The sequence below is a fragment of the Garra rufa genome, chromosome 22, assembly GCF_049309525.1.
Source record: "Garra rufa chromosome 22, GarRuf1.0, whole genome shotgun sequence".
NCBI classification, from domain to species: domain Eukaryota; kingdom Metazoa; phylum Chordata; class Actinopteri; order Cypriniformes; family Cyprinidae; genus Garra; species Garra rufa.
The window spans coordinates 6808236-6835153 of NC_133382.1; the positions used below are offsets into that span (position 1 = coordinate 6808236).

A 26918-nucleotide genomic window follows, 5' to 3' on the forward strand; every position below is an offset into this window, starting at 1 on the left:
CAGTCTGTCAAGAAGATGGTCAATGTAATGATTTTGACCCTTTTTGCACTGGCTGTATTTGCCCTCATTGGCCTGCAGCTGTTCATGGGAAATCTACGTCATAAGTGCATCCGTTGGCCCATTCTCAACAGCACCATGTTTGATGACTACAATGCCACCATGGTCAATGACACCATCCTCAACGTCACAGATACTTTCGATTTCAAAGCATACATAGACAATGAAGGTGAAGTCAGGTCAAGGTTATTAAATGTTTCCAAGTTTTACTCAGCTGTGTCATCACATAGTTAAAACAACAATTAGTACTAACAGTACTATTGTTACACTCTGCAGAAAACCAATACTTTCTGGAAGGAAGTTTAGATGCTTTATTATGTGGTAACAGCTCTGATGCTGGGTAAGTTTACGTTTAGTAATTAAAAATGCTTGTAATTTAATATAGCTATGTAATTGCAAAACAACATACAGGCAACGATTTATACATGAAAAAATTAATGACATCTGCTGTCTGATGTTTTAAAAGGAGGTGCCCAGAAGGTTACACATGTATGAAGGCCGGACGAAACCCAAACTATGGCTACACTAGCTATGACACCTTTGGCTGGGCATTTCTAGCCCTCTTCAGACTCATGACTCAGGACTATTGGGAGAATCTCTTTCAGTTGGTCTGTTAACTAGTTGTTTTTGTGTCTGTTTATTTGTTGGAATAGTATAAGCCAATTAAATCCCTTTTTTTATCTTGTTTAGACCCTTCGTGCTGCTGGGAAGACCTACATGATCTTCTTTGTGGTGGTCATCTTCATGGGCTCCTTCTACCTCATCAATCTGATCTTGGCTGTGGTTGCGATGGCATACGACGAGCAGAACGAAGCCACCTTGACTGAAGCTCGTGAGAAAGAAGAGGAGTTTCAAAGATTACTTGAGCAACTCAGGAACCAAGAGCAAGAGGTCAGGTGACTACCATATGTTTTCACTTTAACATACAGTTAAATTATTTAAAGAGTTTGAACTACCTCAGATTCTCAGTGTAATCATATTAACAATGTAATCCATAGCAAAACCCCAAAACACTTACTATTCATTGATATATACTGATAAAACTTACGCTGGTATGTTGATATATAGTGGTTTATTTAAATCTCAAATTACAGGCAGGCAGTAAAGCATCGTTGACCAGCCAGGCGACACAAAGTCGAGGGTCAAACAGGACAGCTTCCCTGCACAGTCTTGGCAGTGATGATGTGATAAAGGACTGTAATGGCCGAATTGTGCCTCATCTTGTCGTCAACAGAGCCTCCTCTAACAAAGAGGTGATATAACTTTCACAACAGGAGTATTTTAACATTATTTTTGGAGCCAGAGGTGTCAAGTATTTGAGTAATAGTACTTTACTTCTATATCGTTGGGAATCTGTACTTTACTTAAGTTCTCCCTAGTAAAAAAGTAATATATTGAAAATGTATTTATTTTATACTAAGTATAGTTTATTATTTATATAGTCTATTAACATATTTATTGACATATCAAGACTCAAGACTTACTAATATAAAAAATGTAATTAAACTTTATTTGGAGTACTACTTTTGCACAATGCACATTTCTTAAAATAAAGTCAAAAATTTGTTTTATTGTCAGTATATTGATAGGGATTGTTTGATCCTAAATAATATCGGTCTTTAAATGCAACATATTTAAAGTGTACCTGAAGTATACTTGCAATAGTTCCACTTTAGCACAAGCAAGTATACTTAAGTATACCTTTAGTTGCACTTCAGCACTACTTCCACACAATTAAAATGCATTAAGTACAAAATTTGTTGTTTTTAGGAGACTTTAAATGAAATTGTGTATACTAAAAGTACAATTGCAGGGTAGCCTATGTTTATTAAGCACATAATATGTAAAGGTATTTGTAGTACAGTATACTTAGCATGAAAGAAATGTATTTTAAATACATGTTAGTATATTTATTTTTCACTAGTATTTCAATACTTGTACTTTTCTACAGTTACATTTGCATGATAAAAATAATACTTTTTAATCTGTAACAATTTAATTTAGACTTAAAAGGACAAAATGCACATGCCATATGACTATTTAAAAATAAAAATAGTATTTGTATTTATCCTAATGTGACAAGGGTGAATAAATGATGACAGAATGTTCATTTTTGTGTGAACTATCCCTTTCAGACAGATTTTTAACTGCATTTTTATAATAAAGAAATGAAAAATGACAAAAATGAAATTGGGTCAAGTGTGAACATGGTTTAGGTTTATTACTTTAAAAATCACTATATTCTGATGTTAAATCACTGCAAAATCATCTGCTGACAGGTAACAGTTTTCAGAATATTGCTTGTCTTAGTTTTATGGTTTTATATAGTCAGAATATGGTTTATATACTTTCTCTCAGTACATTTGCCAGTATATGATAAAGTACATTTTAAATACTATAAATACTAAATACTAATTTTCACTCAAATGTTTGGGGTAGGTACTTGAAGTTGCAATAGAGTTCAGTTTTTTGGCATAGTATCTGTACTTTAATAGAAGTACTTTTTTTCAGTACTTTTTACATCTCTGATAAGTGTATATTTTATACATAATCAGTCAAACGTTTCAACATGTTTTACATGATTTATCTCATGATCTCACTGACCTTTTTATGCATACCACAAACTACTAGTGTATGTTCAGATTCAATATGAACTCACTGTAATAACTGAATGGTACATAGATGTCTCTTTTCTAGTTATTTAGAAATTGTAACTTATGAAATTACAATTGCTTCACTCTAGATATTATTACTAGTATGTTTTGTCATTGTGATGACATCCATACTATTTCATTTATCCTCCAGTTATCTGCTGAAGAGGACCACAAGTCCATGAGCTCCAAACACAGCATGCAGTACCTGGACCAGCCCAAACTCTTCAAAAGAACAGCTAGTGCTATCAGTGTGCTCACTGCGACTATGGAGGGTACTAGCTTCATTAAACTCTTTGAGAGCTTATTAACTTCAAATAAAAAAATATTCATTTGAATCCCTCATTATGTAGTTTTGCCGCCGAGGAGCATGTCTAGAGTTTTCTCCAGATATATTCCAGAATATCAGAACCAAAATTGTTGGCAAACAAAAATATGCTTAAAATCAAACATCAATGATTATTATTACCATGAACTGCACAGGCCCAACAGTAAATGCATTTAGCCATGACAGGATCATAGACACACTGAAAACCCACAACTATTTCTTGTGAAGTCCCAGTAGCAGGAATGTAAATGCACTGGGATTAGACTGGCAATTTTTAAGTCCCTGAAGTTTATTTTAAAGTTCAGTTTCCTATATTTATTGTGCCATGATCTGACAGAACAGCCTGAGAGTGTCTATTTTCTGGAGATAGAAATTTATCTTAAGCAAAGGTCAGGCACATTGTGTGTAGAGAAAAACCTGTTAACTTCATCTGAGTGGTGCTAATCTTTGGACTATTTCAGAGCCATGGGTAGACTTTAGACTTGCAGAACTTGTTGCTGTCACTCTGCTAGTGTTCATACAGTGCTTACCCTAAATGGAGACCGTTCAAATAGTGTTTTCAACCTCTTAACCTCTCTTTGTCTCCCTAGAGTTTGAAGATGCTCAGAGACCTTGTCCCCCTGGCTGGTATAAGTTTGCTGATATTTTCTGTAAATGGGACTGCTGCGCTCCCTGGATTAAATTTAAGAAGCAGGTTAATTTTGTGGTGATGGACCCATTTGTGGATCTAGGTATCACCATCTGTATTGTGCTCAACACACTTTTCATGGCCATGGAGCACTACCCCATGAGTCCGCAATTCGAACATGTTCTCTCAGTGGGCAACTTGGTAAGTATTACATCAATGCTTATGAATTATTGTCAAATAACTGTAAAAATATTAATCTTGAGGATTTAAACTCTATGCATATATAAAAGTTTACATACACCTTTCAGAATCAGCAAATTGTTCATTATTTTACCAAAACAAAATGGGAATCATACAAAATGCATGTTCGTTTTTTTATTACTGACCTGAATAAAATATTTTGCATGAAAGATGTTTACATATAGTCCACAAGAATAAAATAATAGTTGAATTTATAAAAATGACCCCGTTCAAAAGTTTACATACGCTTAATTCTTAATACTGTGTTGTTCCCTGAATGATCCACAGCTTTTTTTGTTTAGTAATAGTTGTTAAAGAGTCACTTGTTTGTTCTGAACAGTTAAACCTGCTGTTCTTCAGAAAAAATCCATCAGGTCCCACAAATTGTTTGGTTTTTCAGCATTTTTGTGTATTTTTAACCCATTTTAACAATGACTGTATGATTTTGAGATCCATCTTTTCACACTAAGGGCAACTGAGGGACTCATATGCAACTATTACAGAAGGTTCAAGTGACAAAATAAGTTAAATTTAAGGATCTTAATGCACTATATTTCCTTCTGGAGCATCAGTGAGCGTTTGAACCTTCTGTAATAGGTGCAAATGAGTCTTTTAGTTGTCCTCGAGGTAAAAGATGGAACTCAAAATCATACAGTCATTGTTGAAAAGGGTTCAAATATACAAAAAAAAGCAAGAAAGACCTGAACTACATGAACAAACAATAAACTGTTGCATTTTAATGAACTAATGTTAACAAAGATTTATTAATACTGTATCAAATGAAAACTCAAATGCATTAACTGTAACAAGCACATCTGTACACAAAAGCTTTTTTAAGTCATTAAATGCATTAGAATCGGAAAAAAAAAAACTACTATAACTGTAAATAACAAAGCATGATTAACTGGTTTTAATTGGCCTGCCATTAATTCAGGTTATTAGTAGTCTTAAACTGATCATCTCACAGCACATTTAATCTTATTCTTCAAGGTATTTACAGGAATCTTCACAGCAGAAATGGTGTTCAAGCTCATTGCTATGGACCCCTACTACTACTTCCAGGTGGGCTGGAACATTTTTGACAGTATCATTGTAACATTCAGCCTGGTAGAGCTGGGACTGGCCAATGTTCAGGGATTGTCCGTTCTCAGGTCCTTCCGTTTGGTAAGTCTGAATCTCAACCCCTCAATCTCTTTTATTGCTTTATGACTTGTGTAATTTAGGTTTTCTGTAAAATGCATGAAATAAAGAAATAACTCAGCCAAGTATGAAAATAGTTTGTGGTTCAACTTTGTCTCACGGTATGTGTGTGTTTGTGCCATCTCTGACGGATGTGCTGGAAGTAGCTACGTGTCTTCAAACTGGCTAAATCTTGGCCCACCCTTAACATGCTGATCAAGATCATCGGCAACTCAGTAGGTGCCCTGGGGAACCTAACGCTTGTCCTGGCCATCATCGTCTTCATCTTCGCGGTGGTGGGCATGCAGCTTTTCGGCAAGAGCTACAAGGACTGTGTTTGTAAGATCTCTGAGGACTGCGAGCTGCCCCGCTGGCACATGAATGACTTCTTCCACTCTTTCCTCATCGTCTTTCGGATCTTGTGTGGAGAGTGGATCGAGACCATGTGGGACTGCATGGAGGTGGCCGGAGCAGCCATGTGCTTGATAGTCTTCATGATGGTCATGGTCATTGGAAACCTTGTGGTAAGTGAAACTGAGTAATATTACTGGGAAAAACACCCAACTTTGTTGATTTGATGAGTTAGCATTTGATGACATGCCACTGACACTGCAAAAGTGATTTTATTGCTTGGTATTTTAGTGTAGTTTTTACAGAAAAATAAAATATACCCCATGATTTACTCACCCTCAAGCCATCCTAGGTGTACAGTATATGACTTTCTTCTTTCAGACGAATATAATCGGAATTACAGTGAGGGAAAAATTATTTGATCCCCTGCTGATTTTGTACGTTTGCCAACTGACAAAGAAATGATCAGTCTATAATTTTAATAGTAGGTTTATTTAAACAGTGAGACACAAAATAACAACAACAACAAAAAATCCAGAATAACGCATTTCAAAAAAGTTATAAATTTATTAGCATTTTAATGAGTGAAATAAGTATTTGAACCCCTTCACAAAACATGACTTGGTAAAACCCTTGTTGGTAATCACAGAGGTCAGACATTTCATGCAGTTAGCCACCAGGTTTCCACACATCTCAGGAGGGATATTGTTCCACTTCTCTTTGCAGATCCTCTCCAAGTCATTGAGGCTTCGAGGCTGACGTTTAGCAACTCATGGTCTGGAGACTGGCTAGGCCACTCCGGGACCTTAATGTGTTTCTTCTTGAGCTACTCCTTTGCTGCCTTGGCCATGTGTTTTGGGTCATTGTCTTGCTGGAATACCCATCCACGACCCATTGTCAATGCCCTGGCTGAGGAAAGGAAGTTCTCACCCAAGGTTCTCGCCCCATCCATTGTCCCATGGATGCGGTGCAGTTGTCTTTTCCCCTTAGCAGAAAAATACCCACAAAGTATAATGTTTCCACCTCCATGTTTGACAGTGGGGATGTTGTTTTTGGGGTCATAGGCAGCATTATTCCTCCTACAAACACAGCAAGTTGAGGTGATGCCAAAGAGCTGGATTTTGGTCTGATCTGACCATAACACTTCTCCCCTGAATCATTCAGATGTACAATGGCGAACTTCAGACGGGCCTGTACATGTGCTCTTTTGAGCAGGGGGACCTTGTGGGTGCTGCAGGATTTCAGTCCTTCATGGTGTAATGTGTTACCAAAAGATCCTCCTGTGTAGTTCTGGGCTGATTCCTCACAGTTTTCATGATCATTGAAACTCCACGAGATGAGATCTTGCATGGAGCCCCAGACTGAGGGAGATTAACAGTTATTTTGTGTTCTTATTTGCGACACCAACCATTTTCACCTTCTCACCAAGCCGCTTGGCGATGGTCTTGTAGCCCATTCCAGCCTTGTGTAGGTCTACAATCTTGTCTATGATATTCTTGGCCATGGTGGAGAGATTGGAATCTGATTGATTGATTGCTTCTGTGCACAATTGTCTTTTATACAGGTAACAAACTGAGATTAGGAGCTTTCCTTTTAAGAGAGTCCTACTAATCTCAGCTTGTTACCTGTATAAAAGACACTTATATTACTTATATCACTGATTAAAATGCAAATCAATTTATAACTTTTTTTAAATGCATTTTTCTGGATTTTTTTTGTTGTTGTTATTTAGTTTCTCACTGTTAAAATAAACCTACCATTAAAATTATAGATGGATCCTTTCTTTGTTAGTGTGCAAATGTACAAAATCAGCAGAGGATCACATTTTTTCTCTTCACTGTATATTAAAAAAAATGTCCTGGCTCTTCCCAGCTTTATGATGGCAGTGAATGCCTGTTGAGATTTTAAAGTCCAATAAAGTGCACCCATCAGTCATAAAAAATGTTCCCGGGGGGTTAATAAAGGCCTTCTAAAGTGTATCAATGCATTTGTGTAAGAATCTTTAGCTTTCACTAAGTGTATGTGCGTTCACCAAAGAGTGCCGTTACAGTGCATGATAAGCGCCGATAAATCAAGTTTGTTTACAGCAAAGGAAAACCTCCTACAGGCAGACTCCTCTTGGCATATTTCGAACTCCAACATTTTTGTTTACAAATCCTTGTTTTGTACTTCTAATTTGAGGCCAGTGTTTTGTTTTGCTCTGTCCACTGCGATTCCTTTTTTTTTACCGCACATATGTCCTACGTCATCCACTGGAATGCCACTTTCTCATGAACGCACATAATGCAGTAAATACATAGTAAAGTCTTAAAGTCTTAGATATATTTTTCTTACAAAAATGAATCGATTCACTGCAGTAGGCCATTATTAACTCCCAGAAACTGTGTAGACTACTTTTTTATGATGGATGGATGCACTTTGTTGGACTTCAAAATCTCAACAACCATTCACTGCCATTATAAAGCTGTGAAGAGCCAGGACATTTTTTATTATAACTCAGATTGTGTTCGTCTGAAAGAAGAAAGTCTTATACTCCTAGGATGGCTTGAGGGTGAGTAAATCATGGGATAATTGTCATTTTTGCATGAACTATCTCTTTAAATCAAGATACATTTACTGTACATTGTACTGTAAAAAAAGAAAATCATTTTTTGCAGTAAACTAAATGTGCAAGAACTTCTAAAGCTTTTAGTGCAGCTGAGCTCTGAAATGTTACTATTTTCTTTCACCCTCAGAGGGAACACTATTATTATTAGACATCTGCTGTCACTGCTAAGCTGTTAATCTTTATAACTGTTACCCTGAAGCTGTACTGATCTGAAGCTTTAACATAGCAATCAAGCCAAACCCAAAGGATTTTCAGCACAGCTGATGGCAAGCTGGCTGTTGTTGACATTCAGCAGTTAGTGTCTGATTTCTCTGGGTAACCAGGTGTTAATTAGTCATAACATTTAAACTTTCATATGCAAAACTCTCTTTAGTGCTGGAGTTTAATAAACATTCATTTGAATGTCCTTTACAACTAAGCAGTGTTATTACACTAGCACTGATATATTATAGTTTTGTTCATATTTTAAATTAGATTTTATATCGTATTGTTACATCAAGTTTTATTAAATATGTGTATTTTTATTTGTTAGTTTTGTTACATAGTTTTTATGCATTTTTATTTGTTAAAATTTTATTTATTAAAAAAATAGTTTCAGTTTTAACCAGTGTTGTTTTTGACAACCATCTTAGATTTAGTCTTAGTCTTTTGGATTAAAATGCTTATTAGTTTTAGTCAAATTTTAGTCACTTCTAAATGTGATAGTTTTAGTCCAATTTTAGTCGGTGAAAAGTCAAAAAGGTTTTAGTCTAGTTTTAGTCAAAAAAAGGGGGAAAAGTCTTTTAACAAATTAATGTAGGTCAGTAAGTATTTTGCTGTTTGGTAGTGTCACTTATAAGTTGTGAAAATAGCAGATCTATAGTTCAGCACAATGTGAGCTTCCGGATCGACTATTTTCACCAATAATTACAATAATGAAGGAATGGTTTTAGACATAAAAGACATATATTTGAAATACACCCATAGGTCCTCTCACCGTTTGCGACCACCCTGTGTGCAAACTGCCGCCATCATGGTTAATCGTCTGTCTGTCTGAGTGACAACAATGTGACGTGTTGAGCGTAACCAAACAAGGATAGAATGCTAAAACGGCTTGCCATACTAGTATGGCAAAGAGTATTTAATGCTAAAATGGCTTGCCATAGCGGCAGATACTTTTTAGGTTTTAATTGGCATGCACAATAAGCAGAAATGTCATGCATTTTAAACGTCTGACGGACCACCCACTAACATTTTTGTCTATTCTCGTCTCGTCAACGAAAACTCACACACGTCTCGTCATGTTTTAGTCATCAACGAGCCATTTTTATCTCGTCATCGTCTCGTTATCATCATGAAAAAAGTGGCGTCAACGAAATTATTTCGTCATCATCATCGTTGACGAAAACAACACTGGTTTTAACTGCAGCTTAGAACATTGAAATAAACCGTCGTGAGTTTTTACAGGATTCTTTGATGAATAGAAAGATACAAAGATCAGAATTTATCTATTTATATATACTGCCCTCCAAAAGTTTGGAAACGCCCTAAAAAAGTTGGGTTTTGGACAATATTGGCATGAATTCTTTTTTTAATATGTGAAAATTTTGCACTGAAAAGGGACAATACAAACTACGAAAACATATTATATTAAATAAACAGTTTATACATAGAAAAAACTTACATTTTTATATATAGCGCAACTGTGCTCTCGGCGACCCGAGTTCGAATCCCGCCTCGAGGTCCTTTGCCAATCCTGCTCCCCTTTTCTTCCCATTGATTTCCTGTCATCTCTCTACTGTCCTGTCCATTAAAGGCATAAAAGCCCCAAAACTTTATAAATTAAACTAGAGAAACAGCTACTTTGGTTTGTGTAAGTCAAATAATTGTATCTACAACACAATGATTGCTAGGCAAAATATTATCTTCATGGAAAAAAAATACTTTCTTTGCTGAAAATCATTTTTTTTGGTCATAAAATCTACAATGTTGCTCTCATTCACATGCCACTTCTCCTGACTTGTCAGACTGACAGTGTTATATATGTATATGTATATGTATATGTATATGTATATGTATATGTATATGTATATGTATATATGGATGCTTGATTGGATTGATCAAAAGTGATGATAAACACATTTATAATGTTACAAAAGATTTTTTATTTCAGATAAATGCTGTTCTTCTGAACTTTTTGAGCAAAAAATCTGCATATTAGAATGATTTCTGAAGGATCATGTAACACTGAAGACTGAAGTAATGCAAAAATTTCAACTTTGAAATCACAGGAATAAATTAAAATTTTAAATATATTCAAATAGAAAACAGTTATTTTAAATAGTAAAAAAAAATCTAAATGTATTTCACAAAAAAATTTATTAAACTGATTTAGTGTTTCTGTATAGAGTACCCCAACAGGAAGCTGTCATTGTTGTTTTTAAGTAAAAACTACCATGCTAACTTCATGTGTTGATACAGATCAAGGAGATGCAGATGAGCTGCTAGCAGCTGTGCACATAATTACCATACTGGAGCTGCTGACTGAATACACTTCCTCTCCGTTTATACATAGTGAGAAAAGGAAATGGCCCGTTTTAGTGAGCTAACAAAAGCATCATTACTCAACATGGTCCATAGCTAACATACATTTTAACAAACACATCCTCTTCATGTGGTTACACTCTCCTGCACTTGTCTTCAGGACAAACATGCATTGCAAGACAGAGCCACATGTTCAGTGCTGCTTTCTATTTACATCATATGACCGGAGCCAGCAAACAGTGGTTTTGATCTTGGCTGTGTGCTAAGATGCAGCTCAAGTGAGTGTCTTGGCGCACAAGAAACTAACACGGACAGCTGAGAAACACAGCAGCAAGAGCTGAAGGTTCATGTGCCAGCTCCTCACCTATACTTTATACAGTAACTGATGGGCCGTGACCCAAAATAATGATAAATGCAAATAATAAAATGCTACTGACTGAATGTTTTTCGACTTATTTAATCAAAAATGCATTAAAATAGTAACATTGTGAGACATTACTACAATTTAAAAGTACAGTTTTCTATTTGAATATATTTTGAAATGTAATTTATTTAGGTGATGCAAAGGTGAATTTTCAGCATCATTACTCCAGTCTTCAGAGTCACATGATTCTTCTGCTGATATGCTGCTCAAGAAACATTTTTATTATTGAAAACAGTTGTGCTGCTTAATCTTTTTGTGGATTCTTTGAACAATAGATCATTTAAAAGAACAGCATTTATTTGAAATGGAAGTCATTTGTAACATAAATATTGTTGTCAAATTGTGACGTCTAATCTGTCAATCATCAGTTATTTAGAATTTACTTTTTATTCTTTCTTTTTAACATTTGCATGGTTAATAGGTTTACTAAGTCTAACCAGAGGGTGCTGAAGCAAAACTAGCTAAATACTTCACGTGATGGAGAGCAATGAAATCATTTAGAGCATCGGTACTGACATGAGTTGCATCTGCACTCTAAGTTTAGTGAGCTGGATGAAAAAGAGTAGGCTAGAGGAGTGTAAGACAGGGAAACCAAATATCAGTGGCCTCATTTGGCATGCAGCTCTGATGTACAATGTGAAAATCACAGCACCTGCTTCTACTGCCGTGTTTCTCAGGAAGCTTGATGTATTTCATACATTAGGCTCATATGTTGTCAAATGGTTGGGGCATTTTGCACCAGGTTGTGCCTGAGTGCCAAATAATCTGTGCTTTGATGTACAGGGCTGTTATTATAGTATCATGACACTACGATTAATATAGCATTGAGAAACTTGACTAAGGAAGATTAATTAGTAATGGTGTATTTTTGTTTTGGCCAAGAGCTTTAAATACCCCCACATACCCTGACAAATAATATCCACAGTATCAAATATATTTTAAGTACTGCTGGAATAAGTAATGTTGCAAATTATACTGTGCCTTATTGGGACGTGAGCAAAAATTGATGAAGTTGAAATGATATGACTTCATTCTCATAACTCCTCATTCACTTTATTTACATAAACTGTACCTGGTTTCTTCAAAATAATACACAATGCTCAAAATATACTGTATTTTTTAGTTGCAGCTCTGTATGCCAAGCTACATTTTAATCATAAAGCTACACTTAAATTTTGTCATTTACTATCTGTCTTATCCTCTCATGCACTCTCTTATTCTCTTTTCTTGTCTTTCTCAGCTTGTGCCCAAGTCTGAGATAAATGAGAGCAGTCATGGCTGTTGAAACTATGTGCTATGTCTAGTGTGCTTCGATCCTAAAGATAGTATCCCTGCCCCAGGCCTCCAGACAACATAATATTTATTGAAACTTTATTAGTACAGAGCTTACCTAAACCTGATACTGGCTATGTATAACTTGGAAACCAATTATTTGTGAAACTATGAAACTAGCTTGTATTACTGAAATTTGAATGATGTTAGACAACATTACAGTATGTTCTAAACACTGACATTTTGCATCGAACTGAAAATGTGAAAAAAAATATATATATATATATTTTTTAAGGAAACAAGGTTTAAAGGATAACTGTTTTTTGAACAACTCACTTACACTTACACTGTTTGGGTTTCCACTCGCAGCCATCTTGCCAGTCAAGAGGTGTCGATCTCCGAATGCGATTGGACTCCATAGGACGAAATATTAGGCTTATATGAGGCTCTTTTTACAACTTGAAGTTTAATATTGTTTTTCACTTGCGACAAAACAAAGAATTAGCCGTGCATTTATATGGAAATATGCTTTAGGAGCTATCCATCCTCGCACTCGGAGATCGACACCTCTTGACTGGCAAGACGGCCGCGAGCGGAAACTCAAACAGTGAAAGTGAGTTGTTCAAAACCTTTCTTTTTAGTAAACTCTGTGTACACAAACAATGTTCTCAATGCTGGAGTTCATGTGTAGAGACCCAGGCGATACTTCGAGCAAAGTGTCATGGTGTGTCGAGCCTTCTTAGTGTTGTAAAAATATCGATTTTGATGCGCTCAAATGTATGCCCCTAGTACTCCCATTCACCGGCCACTGACCACAAAACTAAATCACGGTCAATCTCAAAAACGGCTCGTTTGTCGTAATTATGCTTTTAGATATAAGTTTGTCTCGTTTACAGTAAAAAAAAAAAAAACAGCCCAGGTTGCATTTTGGCAACAGTTATCCTTTAATACTTTAAATCTTTTTTTTTTTTCAGTGTGGGACAACTGTAATTTTTACAGTGCTTCATCATTTTAAATGCACACGGTTTTACAGCTGAAAAAGCTGTAAATACATTCTCATAAACTACAGCTGAGGTCGAAAGTTTACATACACCTTGCAGAATCTGCAAAAATCCTGAACAGTTAAATACCTTCAGGTCCCACAAATTCTTTGGTTTTTCTGAATTTTTGTGTATTTGAACCCTTTCCAACAATGACTGTATGATTTAGAGAGCCATCTTTTACACTGAGGACAACTGAGGGACTCATATGCAACTAATACAGAAGGTTCAAACACAATGCATTAAGAGCCAGGGGTGAAAACTTTTTTTTAATTTGAAGAGCAGGGTAAATTGAACCTATTTTGTCTTCTGGGCAAACATGTAAGTAGCTTATGTAGCTTCTGAAGGGCAGTACTAAATTCTATGAAAAATATGATACACTATATTGCCAAAAGTATTGGCACACCCCTTTCTAATGAACGGGTTTTACTAATTTAGTAATTGTAATGAGTATAAATCTTAATGTTAAGCATAAAATGATATTCTAGGGGATTGTGTGCTTCTAATTTTATAGCAACAGTTTTGACAGGACCCTCCTCAGTTCTAACATGACAGTGCCTTTGTGTATAAGGCAAGGTTCAAAAAGAAATTGATTCAGTCAGTGTGGAAGAACTTGACAAGCCTGCAGAAAGCAAAGTCCTAATATCAGCTAAACACCTCTGGTATGACTTTAAATGCGGACCTTGAGCCAAAAACTCATCACCAAACACTACAATGACTTGTACATACACTATATGGACAAAAGTACTGGGACGCCCCTTCTTTAGAACAGAAAAGGGCACTTCCAAAACTATGGCAACAAAGATGGAAATAATTCATGTATTTATGAATTGTATTTCCATGTCTGTTGCAAGCATTTTGGAAGTGTCAAAAATTACTGTACCCATAGTTATAAGCAGGGCCTAAAATTAACACTCGCCAAACGCCAAATGTGAGTAAAAATCGGCGTTGGCGAGTATATGTAACAGTGTCAGTTGGCGGGTAAAACTTTTACAAAATATAACAATGCAATGTAGTGAAAACAACAACCAGTTTTTAAAGAGATTCGCTGTTTCTGACGTAAGCGAAAAAAATAGTCTTTTCAGAAGACAAGATCATTGTGATTAGCTGTTCTGTCATAAGCGACAAGAGCTTATTCAATAATAGGATACACACAATTCTAGGTAATCTGTAGCATGCCAAGTATGGTACTCTTTACCACTTAAGCTGCAAGAATGCCTTACGTCTTATATGTGACCCTGGACCACAAAACCAGTCTTAAGTCGCTGGGGTATATTTGTAGCAATAGCCAAAAATACATTGCATGGGTCAAAATTTTAGATTTTCCTTTCATGCCAAAAATCATTAGGAAATTTAGTAAAGATCATGTTCCATGATGATTCTTTGTAAAATTCCTACTGTAAATATATCAAAATGTAATTTATGATTAGTGATATGCCTTGTTAAGAACCTAATTTGCACAACTTTAAAGGTGATTTTCTCAGTATTTTGATTTTTTTTGCACCCTCAGATTCCCGATTTTCAAATAGATGTATCTCGGCCAAATATTGTCCTATCCTAACAAACCATACATCAATAGAAAGTTTATTTTTCGAGTATTCACATGATGTATACATCTCAGTTTTGTAAAATTTAACCTTATGACTGGTTTTGTGGTCCAGGGTCACATATGTGTTCAACCTGCAAATCTCATTCTGATCTGTACTTCTCAGGTACTGAACCTGTTCCTGGCCCTGCTGCTCAGCTCCTTCAGTGGGGATAATCTGTCTGGAGGTGATGATGATGGTGAAATGAACAATCTTCAGATCGCCATCAGTCGCATCACCAGAGGTGTAGACTGGCTCAAAGCCTTCATCACCAGTATGGTGCTACGAATTCTAGGAAAGAAACCTCCTGACAATAATGAGAGAGGAGGGGAAGGAGACATAGAACTGTGTGCTATAAACCACCTGGATGAGGGGAAAATGGCAGATGGCTTGACCAATTGTTTGCCTTCAACACTGACTGTACCCATTGCTCGTTGTGAGTCTGATGTTGAAGAGGAGGAGAACTCTGATGAATCTTCTGATGAGGAGGATGGAAAGGTAAAACAAAAGCCTGTCTTCTCTCTCCCTCCCTCATTATCTATGGTGAGAAAACTTTACCATGAAGAAAATTACTAAGTTTCAAATACATTAAATGTCTTTATTTCCCTCTTAAAACTGATTTTGGCCTGTCCCACCCTAGTGTCATAATCATAATTTTGAGACAGTCAGTTCATTTCTACTTCATTGTACTAAAACTTTAAATAAACAAAAGTTGTAATAACCAAGCATTTCTAAAAATGTTATAAACATAATTTAATCATTTAAATATATTTTACTCAAATCTACTGCATTCACCAGGCTTAATTATTCTTGAGAAATACACTACCAGTCAAAAGTTTTTGAACAGTAAGATTTTCAGTGTTTTTTAAAAAGAAGTCTATTCTGCTTGCCAACCTGCATTTATTTGATCAAAAGTACAGCACAAATTTTGAAATACTTTTACTATTTAAAATAACAGTTTTCTTTTTGAATATATTTTAAAAATGTAATTTATTCCTGTGATCAAAGCTACATTTTCAGCATCATTACTCCAGTCTTCAGTGTCACATGACCCTTCAGAAATCATTCTAATATGCTGATTTGCTGTTCAAAAATTTAAGATTATTATCAATAATATATCAAAAATATAACAGTTGACATTTGTTCAGGATTTTTTGATTAATAGAAAGATCCAAGGATGCTTTAAATCAAAAGAGATAAAAAGTGATGATAAAGACATTTATAATATTTCAAAATATTTCTATTTCAGATAAATGCTGTTCTTCTAAACTTTTTATTCATCAAAGAAACCTAAAAAAAATTCTACTCAGCTGTTTTCAACATAATAACAATTAATGTTTCTTAAGCAGCAAATCAGAATATTACAATAATTTCTAAAGGATCATGTGACTGGTTTTAAAATATATTTATTTTAAATAGTAAAAATTTCTAAATATTACTGTTTTTGCTGTACTTTGGATCTAATAAATGCATGCTTGGCAAGAGACTTCTTAAAAAAATCTTACTGTTAAACTTTTGACTGTTTATGTACGGTATATATAAGTAACTTATACCATATTACCATGTTTTATATATATACTGTATATGTTTTAAATATATTTTTATGTTATCATATAAAAAAAGAGTTCTCTTTTTATTTATTTTATGTTCTCTCTCATTTCTTTACATCTTTTGCTGCTCAGGTCGCTCTTAATGATGGCGACTCTTCAGTTTGTAGCACAGTAGACTACCGGCCTCCAGAACCTGAACCTGAGCCCGAAGAGGAAGAAGAACCAGAGCCGGAAGAGCCAGAGTCCTGTTTCACAGAGGGTGTGCATGCATTTTCCTTCATTATGAATATTAATGTTTAAAGCATCACTTTAAGGCCAGAAATGTCTTAATTTATGTATTTTTCTCTCGTTTCACTTAGGCTGTGTTAAGCGATTTCCATGTTTGCATGTAGACATCACAGAAGGATGGGGGAAAAAGTGGTGGAACCTACGAAGAACATGCTTCACCATCGTTGAGCATGACTACTTTGAGACTTTCATCATCTTTATGATTCTCCTTAGCAGTGGAGCACTGGTGTGTCTGTCAAAACTAAGCCAATGCTTAATAAACGGCATCTAGTTTTGGTGATACTAAATCTTGCTTTTTTAATTCATTAATTATTTTACATTCTGTCAGGCTTTTGAGGATATCAACATTGAGCGCCGCAGAGTTATCAAGACTATCCTGGAGTATGCTGATAAAGTCTTCACATACATTTTCATAGTGGAGATGTTACTAAAGTGGGTGGCATATGGTTTCAAGACCTACTTCACTAATGCATGGTGCTGGCTGGACTTCCTCATTGTGGATGTGAGTTTACCTTTTTGACTTTTGCCAAAGCTTTTACCCTTATAAGCAAATACATCCGCATTCGTCAGATGCCAAAGACTAATTTTTTCCCTTTCTATTTTATTCAAGGTGTCACTAGTCAGTTTAACAGCCAATTTATTGGGATATGCTGAACTGGGAGCAATCAAATCTCTTAGAACGCTCAGGGCTCTTCGACCCCTTCGAGCTCTGTCAAGATTTGAGGGAATGAGGGTAAGGAATGACTCTTGCTGCATTTATGCATTTGTCAAATGAAATAAAGATCTGAAGTTGACCTTGATAAACTTTTAAGAGGATTTTGATGTATAATGTGTTGATTTTTGATATTTACACTTGTTTTTTAAAGTTGTCTCTTTTGCTCACCAAGCCTGCATTTATTTGATCCAATGTACATCAAAAACATTGAAATTGTGAAATATTTTTACTTTTTAAAATAACTCGTTTCTATTTGAATATATTTTAAAGTCTAATTTATTCCTGTGATGAAAGCGAATTTTTCAGCATCATTACTCCAGTCTTCAGTGTCACATGATCTTTCAGAAATCATTCTAATATGCAGATTTGCTGTTTAAGAAACATTTTATTATTATTATTATTATTTATATTATTATATTATCAATATTTTAAATAGTTGAGTACATTTTTCTCAAGATTCTGCCAAAGATTAGCATTTATCTTAAATAAAAAGCTTTTGTAACATTATACACTATACCATAGTGTATAATGGGGGGCAAGGAATTATTTAGCAAGGATGCTTTAAATTAATCAAAGGTGGTGCTAAAACATTTATCATGTTACAAAAGATTTCTGTTTCAGATAAATGCTGTTTTTCTGAACTTTCTATTTATCAAATAATTCTGAAAAAAATCTACTCCGCCGTTTTCAACATAATAATGATAATAAATGTTTGAGCAGCAAATCAGAATATTATAATGATTTCTGGAGGATCATGTGACTGTAGTAATGATGCTAAGAATTCAGCTTTAAAATCACAGGACTAAAAATGTTAAAATATATTTAAATAGAAAACAGTTATTTTAATTAGTACAAATATTTCAATTTTTTTCTGTTTTTGCTGTACTTTGGATCAAATAAATGCAGGCTTGATAAGCAGAAGAGATTTCTTAAAAAACATTAAAAAAACTTACTGTTCAAAAACTTTTGACTGGTGTACTTTTTAATTTAATGGCATGTGTTGGTAATGCCATTTTCCACTTTTTGGAGGAACATTTGTTTGGACTTGAAATTTGTTACAAAAATTATCCACATACATACCAAAAGATTGGCAATTTGATTCTTTTAAAAAATGTGAAGTAGCCTTTTTTAATTTAACAGTTTAAGTTGGAAATGGGAAGTTTGAAACTCATATTCAAGATTTTAACACTTAATGATTAGAAAAAGTTAGTTAAAAAGAGTTTTAAAAAGTTCAGAGCTATAAAAATATATAAATATATATATATATATATATATATTTTTTTTTTTTTTTTTTTTTTTGTTAGAAGTATTTTTTTCTTTAATCATCCTGAAGGACAGAATATTTTACCCAATTTATATATCAACTGCATACTAAATGTTTTTAACTTAAAATGTCTATAAAAGTTAACTTTGAAATTAGTTAAAATAAATATTTGCACAAATATCGATTACTCATTTATCTCTAATTCATGATTGTGTTTATGTCCCATGCAGGTGGTAGTGAATGCACTGGTTGGTGCCATTCCCTCTATTTTCAATGTGCTGCTGGTGTGTCTGATATTCTGGCTCATCTTCAGCATTATGGGAGTCAATCTGTTTGCTGGAAAGTTCTACCACTGCATCAACACCACTTCGGAGGAACGCTTCCCCATGGATGTGGTCAACAACAAGAGTGACTGTATTGCACTGAATGAGCAGACCAATGAGGCACGCTGGGTCAATGTGAAGGTCAACTATGACAATGTGGGAACCGGCTACCTCTCTCTACTGCAAATTGTAAGTTTCTGGTACTCATGCAATCATAAACAGTCATATCATGATGGATTTTGCTTGGTCTTTTGAAGAAAAAAATATCAAGCAAATTTAGAACTTAAAAGAGTAAAGTGAATATTTATTGAATCTAAGCTAAAAAGATTTAAATAAAAAGAATGCATTTTCATATCCTTTCATTTTTATGCATCAGAGGACACAGAGGTAACTCAGTACAAATGCATAATGAATAAAAGGTTTTTTATGACATGCTGATATTTATAAAGTACTTCTCTCTACACAGGCCACATTTAAAGGCTGGATGGATATCATGTATGCTGCAGTGGATTCTAGAGAGGTACGAGAATGATAATCTTTCCACCTGTACAACTGCTACAATGCAATTCTATAGACTGAATGCATGTAATGTAATATATGCATGCATGTTGCACAACTTTCTATTATATTGGCCTTCGCTGATTGTATGCAAAGACAAACAGTGCAATGTGGTTTCCAATTAATTAACAAAATTTGCAGTTGGTGTAAAATGAATAGTTGATGAAAATTCCACCGTTATATATTTCATGTTATATGTGAAACACAAAAGAATTTAGATAAAGAATCTCATTCTTCATTAGAAATATGGTGTTATAAAGGACAAAAAATGCATTATACAAGAACCATAATAGTAGTCAATAAAACATGTTCACTTTATTGTAAGGGTTTAAAGCCATTTGATAGTAATTGTTGAAAGTAATTGTTTCCTAAAAGTGCAACTCTCAAAAACAATATAGTCCGTATGGCACAGGTTGTAAGTCAGTAAAATCAAACTTTGTTAGTTCTCATATCTAAATGTCATGACATTCAAGTTGTGCCATCTGAGTGCCATTCATCTGAGTTATTAAACGTAAAACGTACTTAATGTGACTTACTATTATTGTAAATTAATTCATTCTTTTTTGTGTCAGGTGGAAGAACAGCCATCATATGAGATCAACCTGTACATGTACCTATATTTTGTTATTTTCATCATTTTTGGCTCCTTCTTCACTCTCAACCTCTTCATTGGTGTCATCATTGACAACTTCAATCAGCAGAAGTCCAAGATAAGCATATCTTTTTTAAACTAACCTCCAAATTATTATAATTTGTGTTGTGCATTTGGATCATTCTTTACCAGAAAGAATAATTAATATTTGTTTCTTCTGCACTTTGGAGGAAAAGACATTTTCATGACTGAGGAACAGAAAAAGTACTACAATGCCATGAAAAAGTTGGGTTCTAAAAAACCTGCGAAACCTATCCCTCGGCCATCGGTATGAAACATTTGACTTACATTCATTCATACATTGCTGGGTTTTTTAACTAAGTGACTGTCAGCAAATGTTTTATTGGCATAGCAGCATTAGCTTTGAAGTTTTTAAAAACTAATCCACTATATTGTTTTCCTCACAGAATGAGATCCAGGGTGTGGTTTTCGACTTTATAACAAAGCAGTTCTTTGACATCTTTATCATGGTGCTTATCTGCCTCAATATGGTAACCATGATGATAGAGACAGATGACCAGAGTCCTGAGAAAGAGGATATCCTGTACCAGATCAATCTGGCCTTCATCGTCGTCTTCACAGGAGAATGTGTTCTTAAAATGTTTGCACTCAGACATTATTTTTTCACTATCGGCTGGAATGTCTTTGATTTTGTTGTGGTCATCCTTTCGATAGCAGGTAAGTGTAAAACAACAAACAACTCGGGCTCTTTGGAAAAACATGCCTACAGCAACATTTCTGCAAAATTATAATATGTTTCTCCTAGCAAATTTCGCGGCACACTCTAAGTAAATTGTTAAGTGAGGAGTGCTACATTAAGCGTTAATATGCTATCATGTTTGAAAATAATGTACCACATACACAAAAATCTACTCAAAACCTAACTGTTAACAACAGCAAATGTGAGATAAAAATGCATTTTCTGAAGTATCCATGCCATTTTAGCTTGCTTCTAAGTCTTTGAGCTCTTTTATCATGATATCTGTGATGCTACCAGGTGCGCTACCGAGCAAGTTTACCAAATCAAAAAAGCCATTCATACGGAGATGGTTATGTGATGCAGACATCAAAATGTATTAGTTTGCAAATCATACACTGTGGTAAATGAGTTTTGGGGTCATCACATAGTATTGTGCAAGGAACCACATGAAAATAAGTATTTTATTAATCAATAATCTGCGCCTGTAATTCTAATGTATGAGGAAACTAATAAATATTGTTGGTGACATTTTGCCGCTAGGGTTTCAGATGGAACCTGTATTGAATTTTCTGTTTTGGTACCTTTTGTAGTTCTGCCAAGTTTTTCCAATGAGCTTATGCTGGTATAGATTTATAGTTGTCGAACATCATGCCTTGAATGATCTATTTGTTTCTTTGTTTAGTGATAGTTGTTCATGAGTCCCTTGTTTGTTCTGAAGAGTTAAACTGCCTGCTGTAAAAAATTCTTCAGGTCACACATTTTTTTAGGTTTTTTTTTAGCATTTTTGTGTATTTGAACCTTTTCCAACAATGACTGTATGGTTGAGATCCATCTTTTCACACTGAGGACAACTGAGGGACTCATATTACAGAATGTTCAAACACTCACTAATGCTCCACAAGGAAAAAACATGCATTAAAACTGGGGGGTGAAAACATTTGAACATAATGGAGTATGTACATTTTTCTTATTTTGCCTAAATATTACCTTTTTTTATTTAGTTGTGGCCTTCAGAGGCTATAGAAGATAGTTACATGTTTTCCAGAAGACAAAATTAATTAAATTTACCCTGATCTTCAAATTCAAAAACTTTTCACCCCCGGCTCTTAATGCATTGTTTTTTCTTCTAAAGCGTAAGTAAGCGTTTGCGTCCCTCATTTGTCCTCAGTGTGAAAAAATAGATCTCAGAATCATACAGTAATTGCTGTAGAGGGTTCAAATACACAAAAATGCTGTAAACATATTTTATGTAAAATGTCTAACTAAATAAACAAGAGCATGCATTTTGTATGATCCCTCTTATTTTGATAAAATAATTAACATTTTGCAGATTTTGAAAGGGGGATGCAAACTTTTGACTTCAACTGTAGTTTGTTATAGCATATTTTACTGATTTGGATACACTAGGTACTAAGAGTTCTACAAGTGCACCTCAGTGTGCCTCACTAAATTCTTTATAATAACCCATATTTCTTCTTTCCCAAGGTCTCATGTTATCAGACATCATTGAGAAGTACTTTGTGTCTCCCACCTTGTTCCGTGTCATCCGGCTCGCCAGAATCGGCCGTGTGCTGCGTCTCATCAAAGGGGCAAAAGGCATTAGGACTCTTTTGTTTGCCTTGATGATGTCACTTCCTGCCCTCTTCAACATCGGACTGCTTCTGTTCCTCATTATGTTCATCTTCTCCATCTTTGCCATGTCCAACTTTGCCTATGTGAAAAAGCAGGCAGGCATAGACGACATCTTTAACTTTGAAACATTTGGCGGCAGCATCATCTGTCTTTTTGAGATCACGACATCGGCAGGTTGGGATGGGCTTCTACTGCCGATTCTGAACAGCGGTCCTCCAGATTGTGACCCTGACATAGAGAACCCTGGTACAGATGTTCGAGGTAACTGCGGGAACCCTGGCATGGGCATCATGTTTTTCTGCAGTTACATCATCATGTCGTTCCTGGTGGTCGTGAACATGTACATTGCTATCATTCTCGAGAACTTCAACGTTGCTCAGGAGGAGAGCGGAGACCCGCTCTGCGAGGATGACTTTGAGATGTTCGACGAGACGTGGGAAAAGTTTGACGCTGATGCGACACAGTTCATCGATTACAACCGTGTGTTTGACTTTGTCGATGCTTTGCAGGAGCCTTTGCGAATTGCCAAACCCAACCGCCTCAAACTAATCACCATGGATCTGCCCATTGTAACTGGCGACAAAATCCACTGTCTGGATATTCTTTTGGCAGTTACCCGTGAGGTTCTTGGTGACACGATTGAGATGGATGCCATGAAGGAAAGCATTGAAGCCAAGTTCAAAATGAGCAATCCCACATCTGCCTCATTTGAGCCAATCACCACCACTCTCAGGAGGAAGGAGGAAGAGCGTGCAGCCATTGCTGTTCAACGAACATACCGTAGGCATCTCCTCAAACGTGCTATTCGCTATGCCTGCTACATGCATCGTTCAAAGAGGAAAGTTAGGAATCAGGACGATGAAGAACCTCCAGAAACCAAAGGGTTGATTGCAAGGAAAATGGATATCCTGTATGGTAGCAATCCAGAACTCGCCATGGCTCTTGAGCTGCCACCTAGTGCACAGCCACCCAAACCCACCACAGTCACGCAGCACAGAGTATCTGTAACGTACCCTCGACCACAGGGACAACTCATACTACCAGTGGAGCTCACAAGTGAGGTGATCCTCCGGTCTGCACCCACGACGCATGGCCTGAACAATTTAGAGAATGCAACAATAAAAGAGTCAATAGTATAGCTGGTGGACAATGACTATGGACTGAGATAATCCTTGTGATGTAAAATGGAGTATCACCTGCACACACTGAACAACGTATGCTCCAAAAACAAGATGGCTGAAAGGATTACAGAGGACTGCTACAGTGTGACAGCATTGGAATGCTATTTCTTGGGAATACAGTTTTTTTATTATTATTTGAACTTTTGTAATAAGCTGTTTTATTTAGGATTCATTTTATTTGTTCCTAATCAGAAGTATATTTGTCATGACTTAGCCAAGTTCTTTTGCCCTTATACATATATATGAGGGTTTTTTTTTCTTTTTTTCCCTGTTATATCACCACCAAGTGGCTAAGTGCTGCAATTTTTCCATATGACCTCAGACTGAGCCAATACACAAATGTGCCAAATTTGGTCAATATATCTCATTTAGTCCAAGAGTTATAACCATTTAAAGGGATAGTTCACCCAAAAATGAAAATTACCCCATGATTTACTCACCATCAAGCCATATATGACTTTCTTCTTTCAGATGAATAGTATTATATATAATTAAGTTATATTAAAAAAAAAGTTTTCCTGGCTCTTCCAAGCTTTAAATAACGGCAGTGAATGGCTTTTGAGATTTTGAAGTTCAGTAAAGTGCATCCATCCATCATGAAGTGTACACTACGTGGCTCCAGGGGGTTAATAAAGCCCTTCTGCAGCAAATCAATGCAACGAATCGATCAAAAATATATTTTAAAACTGTAATCTCTAGCTTCCGCTAACTGTCGTACATCCATACATAAGAGTTGCTTTCCAGCAGGTAATGCAGAACGTAGGCGAACACGGTGATGAACACGGAAGTGATGAACCTGGAAGCACACTGGAGAGAGCAAAACAAAACACCATAAGCCAAATGGAGGTTTCCCTTTGCTGTAAACAAAACTTGGTTCTAATGAGACTAGCATATTCTCACCAGATCATATGCCTACGTCCTACGTCATCCGCTGGAACAGCTTCAGAAGGCCTTTTATTAACCTCCGGAACCATGTGGTATACTTTATGATTGATGGATGCACTTTATTGGACTTCTCAACAGCCAGTCACTGCCATTATAAAGCTTGAAGAACCCACAACATCTGAAAGAAGAAAAACATTTACCCCAAGGATGGTTTGAGGATGAGTAAATCATGGGGTCATTTTTATTTTGGAGTGAACTAGCCCTTTAAGTAAAAGTGGCCACACCCAGTTTGATCTTTTGGCACCATTGTGAGTCGAAAGTTAACTTTTTATTGATATTTAGAGAATCCTCCAGAGAATCTTTCTGCACTAGTTTTGATTTTGGGAAAAACCTAGGACTTGTTCGCCAAAGTGAGTTTTGCATAAAAAATCCAATTTCACAATTTTTTTATAGTGGAAATGAAATCATTGCTGTTTAGCTCTGTGCACTAACACCAAGTTATTCTACAGTATACAATGATACATTTCTTAGCAATATTTAAAGCGATTCTTCAATAAGCTTGTATTTTACAGGTTCATCATAGTATTTATCTTGTCTTAAATGTGATCCCGGACCACAAAACCAGTCATAAGTAGCACGGATATATTTGTAGCAATAGCCAACAATACATTGTATTGGTCAAAATTATCGTTTTTTCTTTAATGCCAAAGTAGTAGATTTTAGATTTTCACTTGTGATTATTTAACTAATATGTTGAAAATCTCCTAAGCCTGAAAAGTAAATGCAGTTTTTCTCACTATTTATCTGTAGCAGAAATTCATATTTATTACTGGATATATGGTTGTGATGTTTACACCTTCCTTTGAATTCCTTTCATTAAAATTCTATCATTTTAAAACATTATCAAGTTAATACTACCCCCAAAACATTCAGTGTTTAGTACCTGTGAGTCATAGCTAAAAGTTGTATGTGTTGGAGACATTTAATGACGGATTGCCTCTGAAGTCTTAATGTGACTGCAAATGTCTTATTTCTTAAAACTCATAAATGAAGCACTTTTGAGATATTTATATTTACCTCTTGTATAGTTTTTAGATTTGGTCTCTCATTACCAAAAAACATAGTTTACTGTATGTTCAAATGAGAATTAATTTTGTTGAGAAAAAAAAAATCTCACGATGAGCTTGTATGTAATCCGTGTGCAGTTTTGTGCACTTTTGGTTTCATGTTGATACTGTTAATATGCATATAATTTTCTATTGTTTACATTTTTATTAAGGAGAGAGACATTGCAGTGCTTTAGCTTTTGCTCGCCTTTATATGCCTGTATATACACTTTGCAGATAGAAGCGTATTTCTCACATGCTGTCATTTCTTTGTATCATCACGTGACAACATTTAATTCAATGTGCATTCATAGAATAAATTTGATAAGATAAATGTGCGTCTCTCCATGCTTTAAAGGCCATCTCGGATTGCAGTTCTTCAGAATCACAGATCATCTCATGTCAGGACTAGTGGCGTTTACAGTCTTAGCATGCTATCATGTGTTGTTTGTGAATATGTTTTCTCAGAGGTGTTTATCAAGACCTTTTTTTTTTCCATTAGACTTGTGCTCCATACGACTTTTTCTGTGTGTCACAGTGGCCCCTGCCCGGATGGCCGTTCTTGTTTCACGCCATCTATTTTTACTCCCAGCTAAAGATGTCTTCACCTCAGGTAACCAGTCTTACAGTTTTTTCTGATGGCTTAAACACATTTTTTGTAACTATTGGCTATTTTTGCAAAACTCTACACACAAATAAGAAAACCTTTCCCCAAATCAGCAAAACATTGTAGTTTTCTTGCAAAAGCTAATAAACCTTGCTTAACTCTTCAAACCTTCGTAAAAATGGTATTTTCGTATCAAACATTTAACACAAGCCATCACATTACAGTTTTTCTCAATTGCTAAAACACAATTTCTGAAACCTCAAAGGAGTAAACATGTGATCAATGTGCTTCCTCTTGTCTTTGGGCTGAGTCAGGCCAGAGCACTTTGTCGACATCACAAGCAGTATTGTCCTTCCTGAGTCAACGGGGGAAGAAGACTCTTGTGTGCTTTATCCAGCCCTGACATGGTTCCTCACCTATATCACCACAGGTCAAATCCATGGCTTGCAGCAGATTTACTCTGGTGTAGGGTTGTCTATCATATACTTTCCATCTTCAAAAGGAGAAAAACTCCTCAATCAGATTCAGGAAAGGAGAGTATGGAGGGAGTACACGTTCATAAACTGCCCA

At 35.6% G+C, this 26918-nt stretch overlaps 1 protein-coding gene across 1 annotated transcript; it reads left to right on the top strand.

Annotated features, from left to right (window-relative positions):
- Nucleotides 1-26032, top strand: scn4aa (sodium channel, voltage-gated, type IV, alpha, a). Its single transcript, XM_073828438.1, has 21 exons — nt 1-226; nt 355-397; nt 524-665; nt 748-948; nt 1152-1310; nt 2516-2521; nt 2863-2983; nt 3627-3865; nt 4895-5068; nt 5251-5607; nt 15014-15400; nt 16570-16696; nt 16797-16951; nt 17054-17227; nt 17336-17458; nt 18935-19216; nt 19494-19547; nt 20158-20295; nt 20401-20505; nt 20645-20915; nt 22423-26032. Exons 1-21 carry the CDS (start codon nt 16-18, stop codon nt 23706-23708), a joined length of 4755 nt encoding a protein of 1584 aa, XP_073684539.1. The 5' UTR covers nt 1-15; the 3' UTR covers nt 23709-26032.
- The last annotated feature ends 886 nt before the right edge of the window (nt 26033-26918 follow it).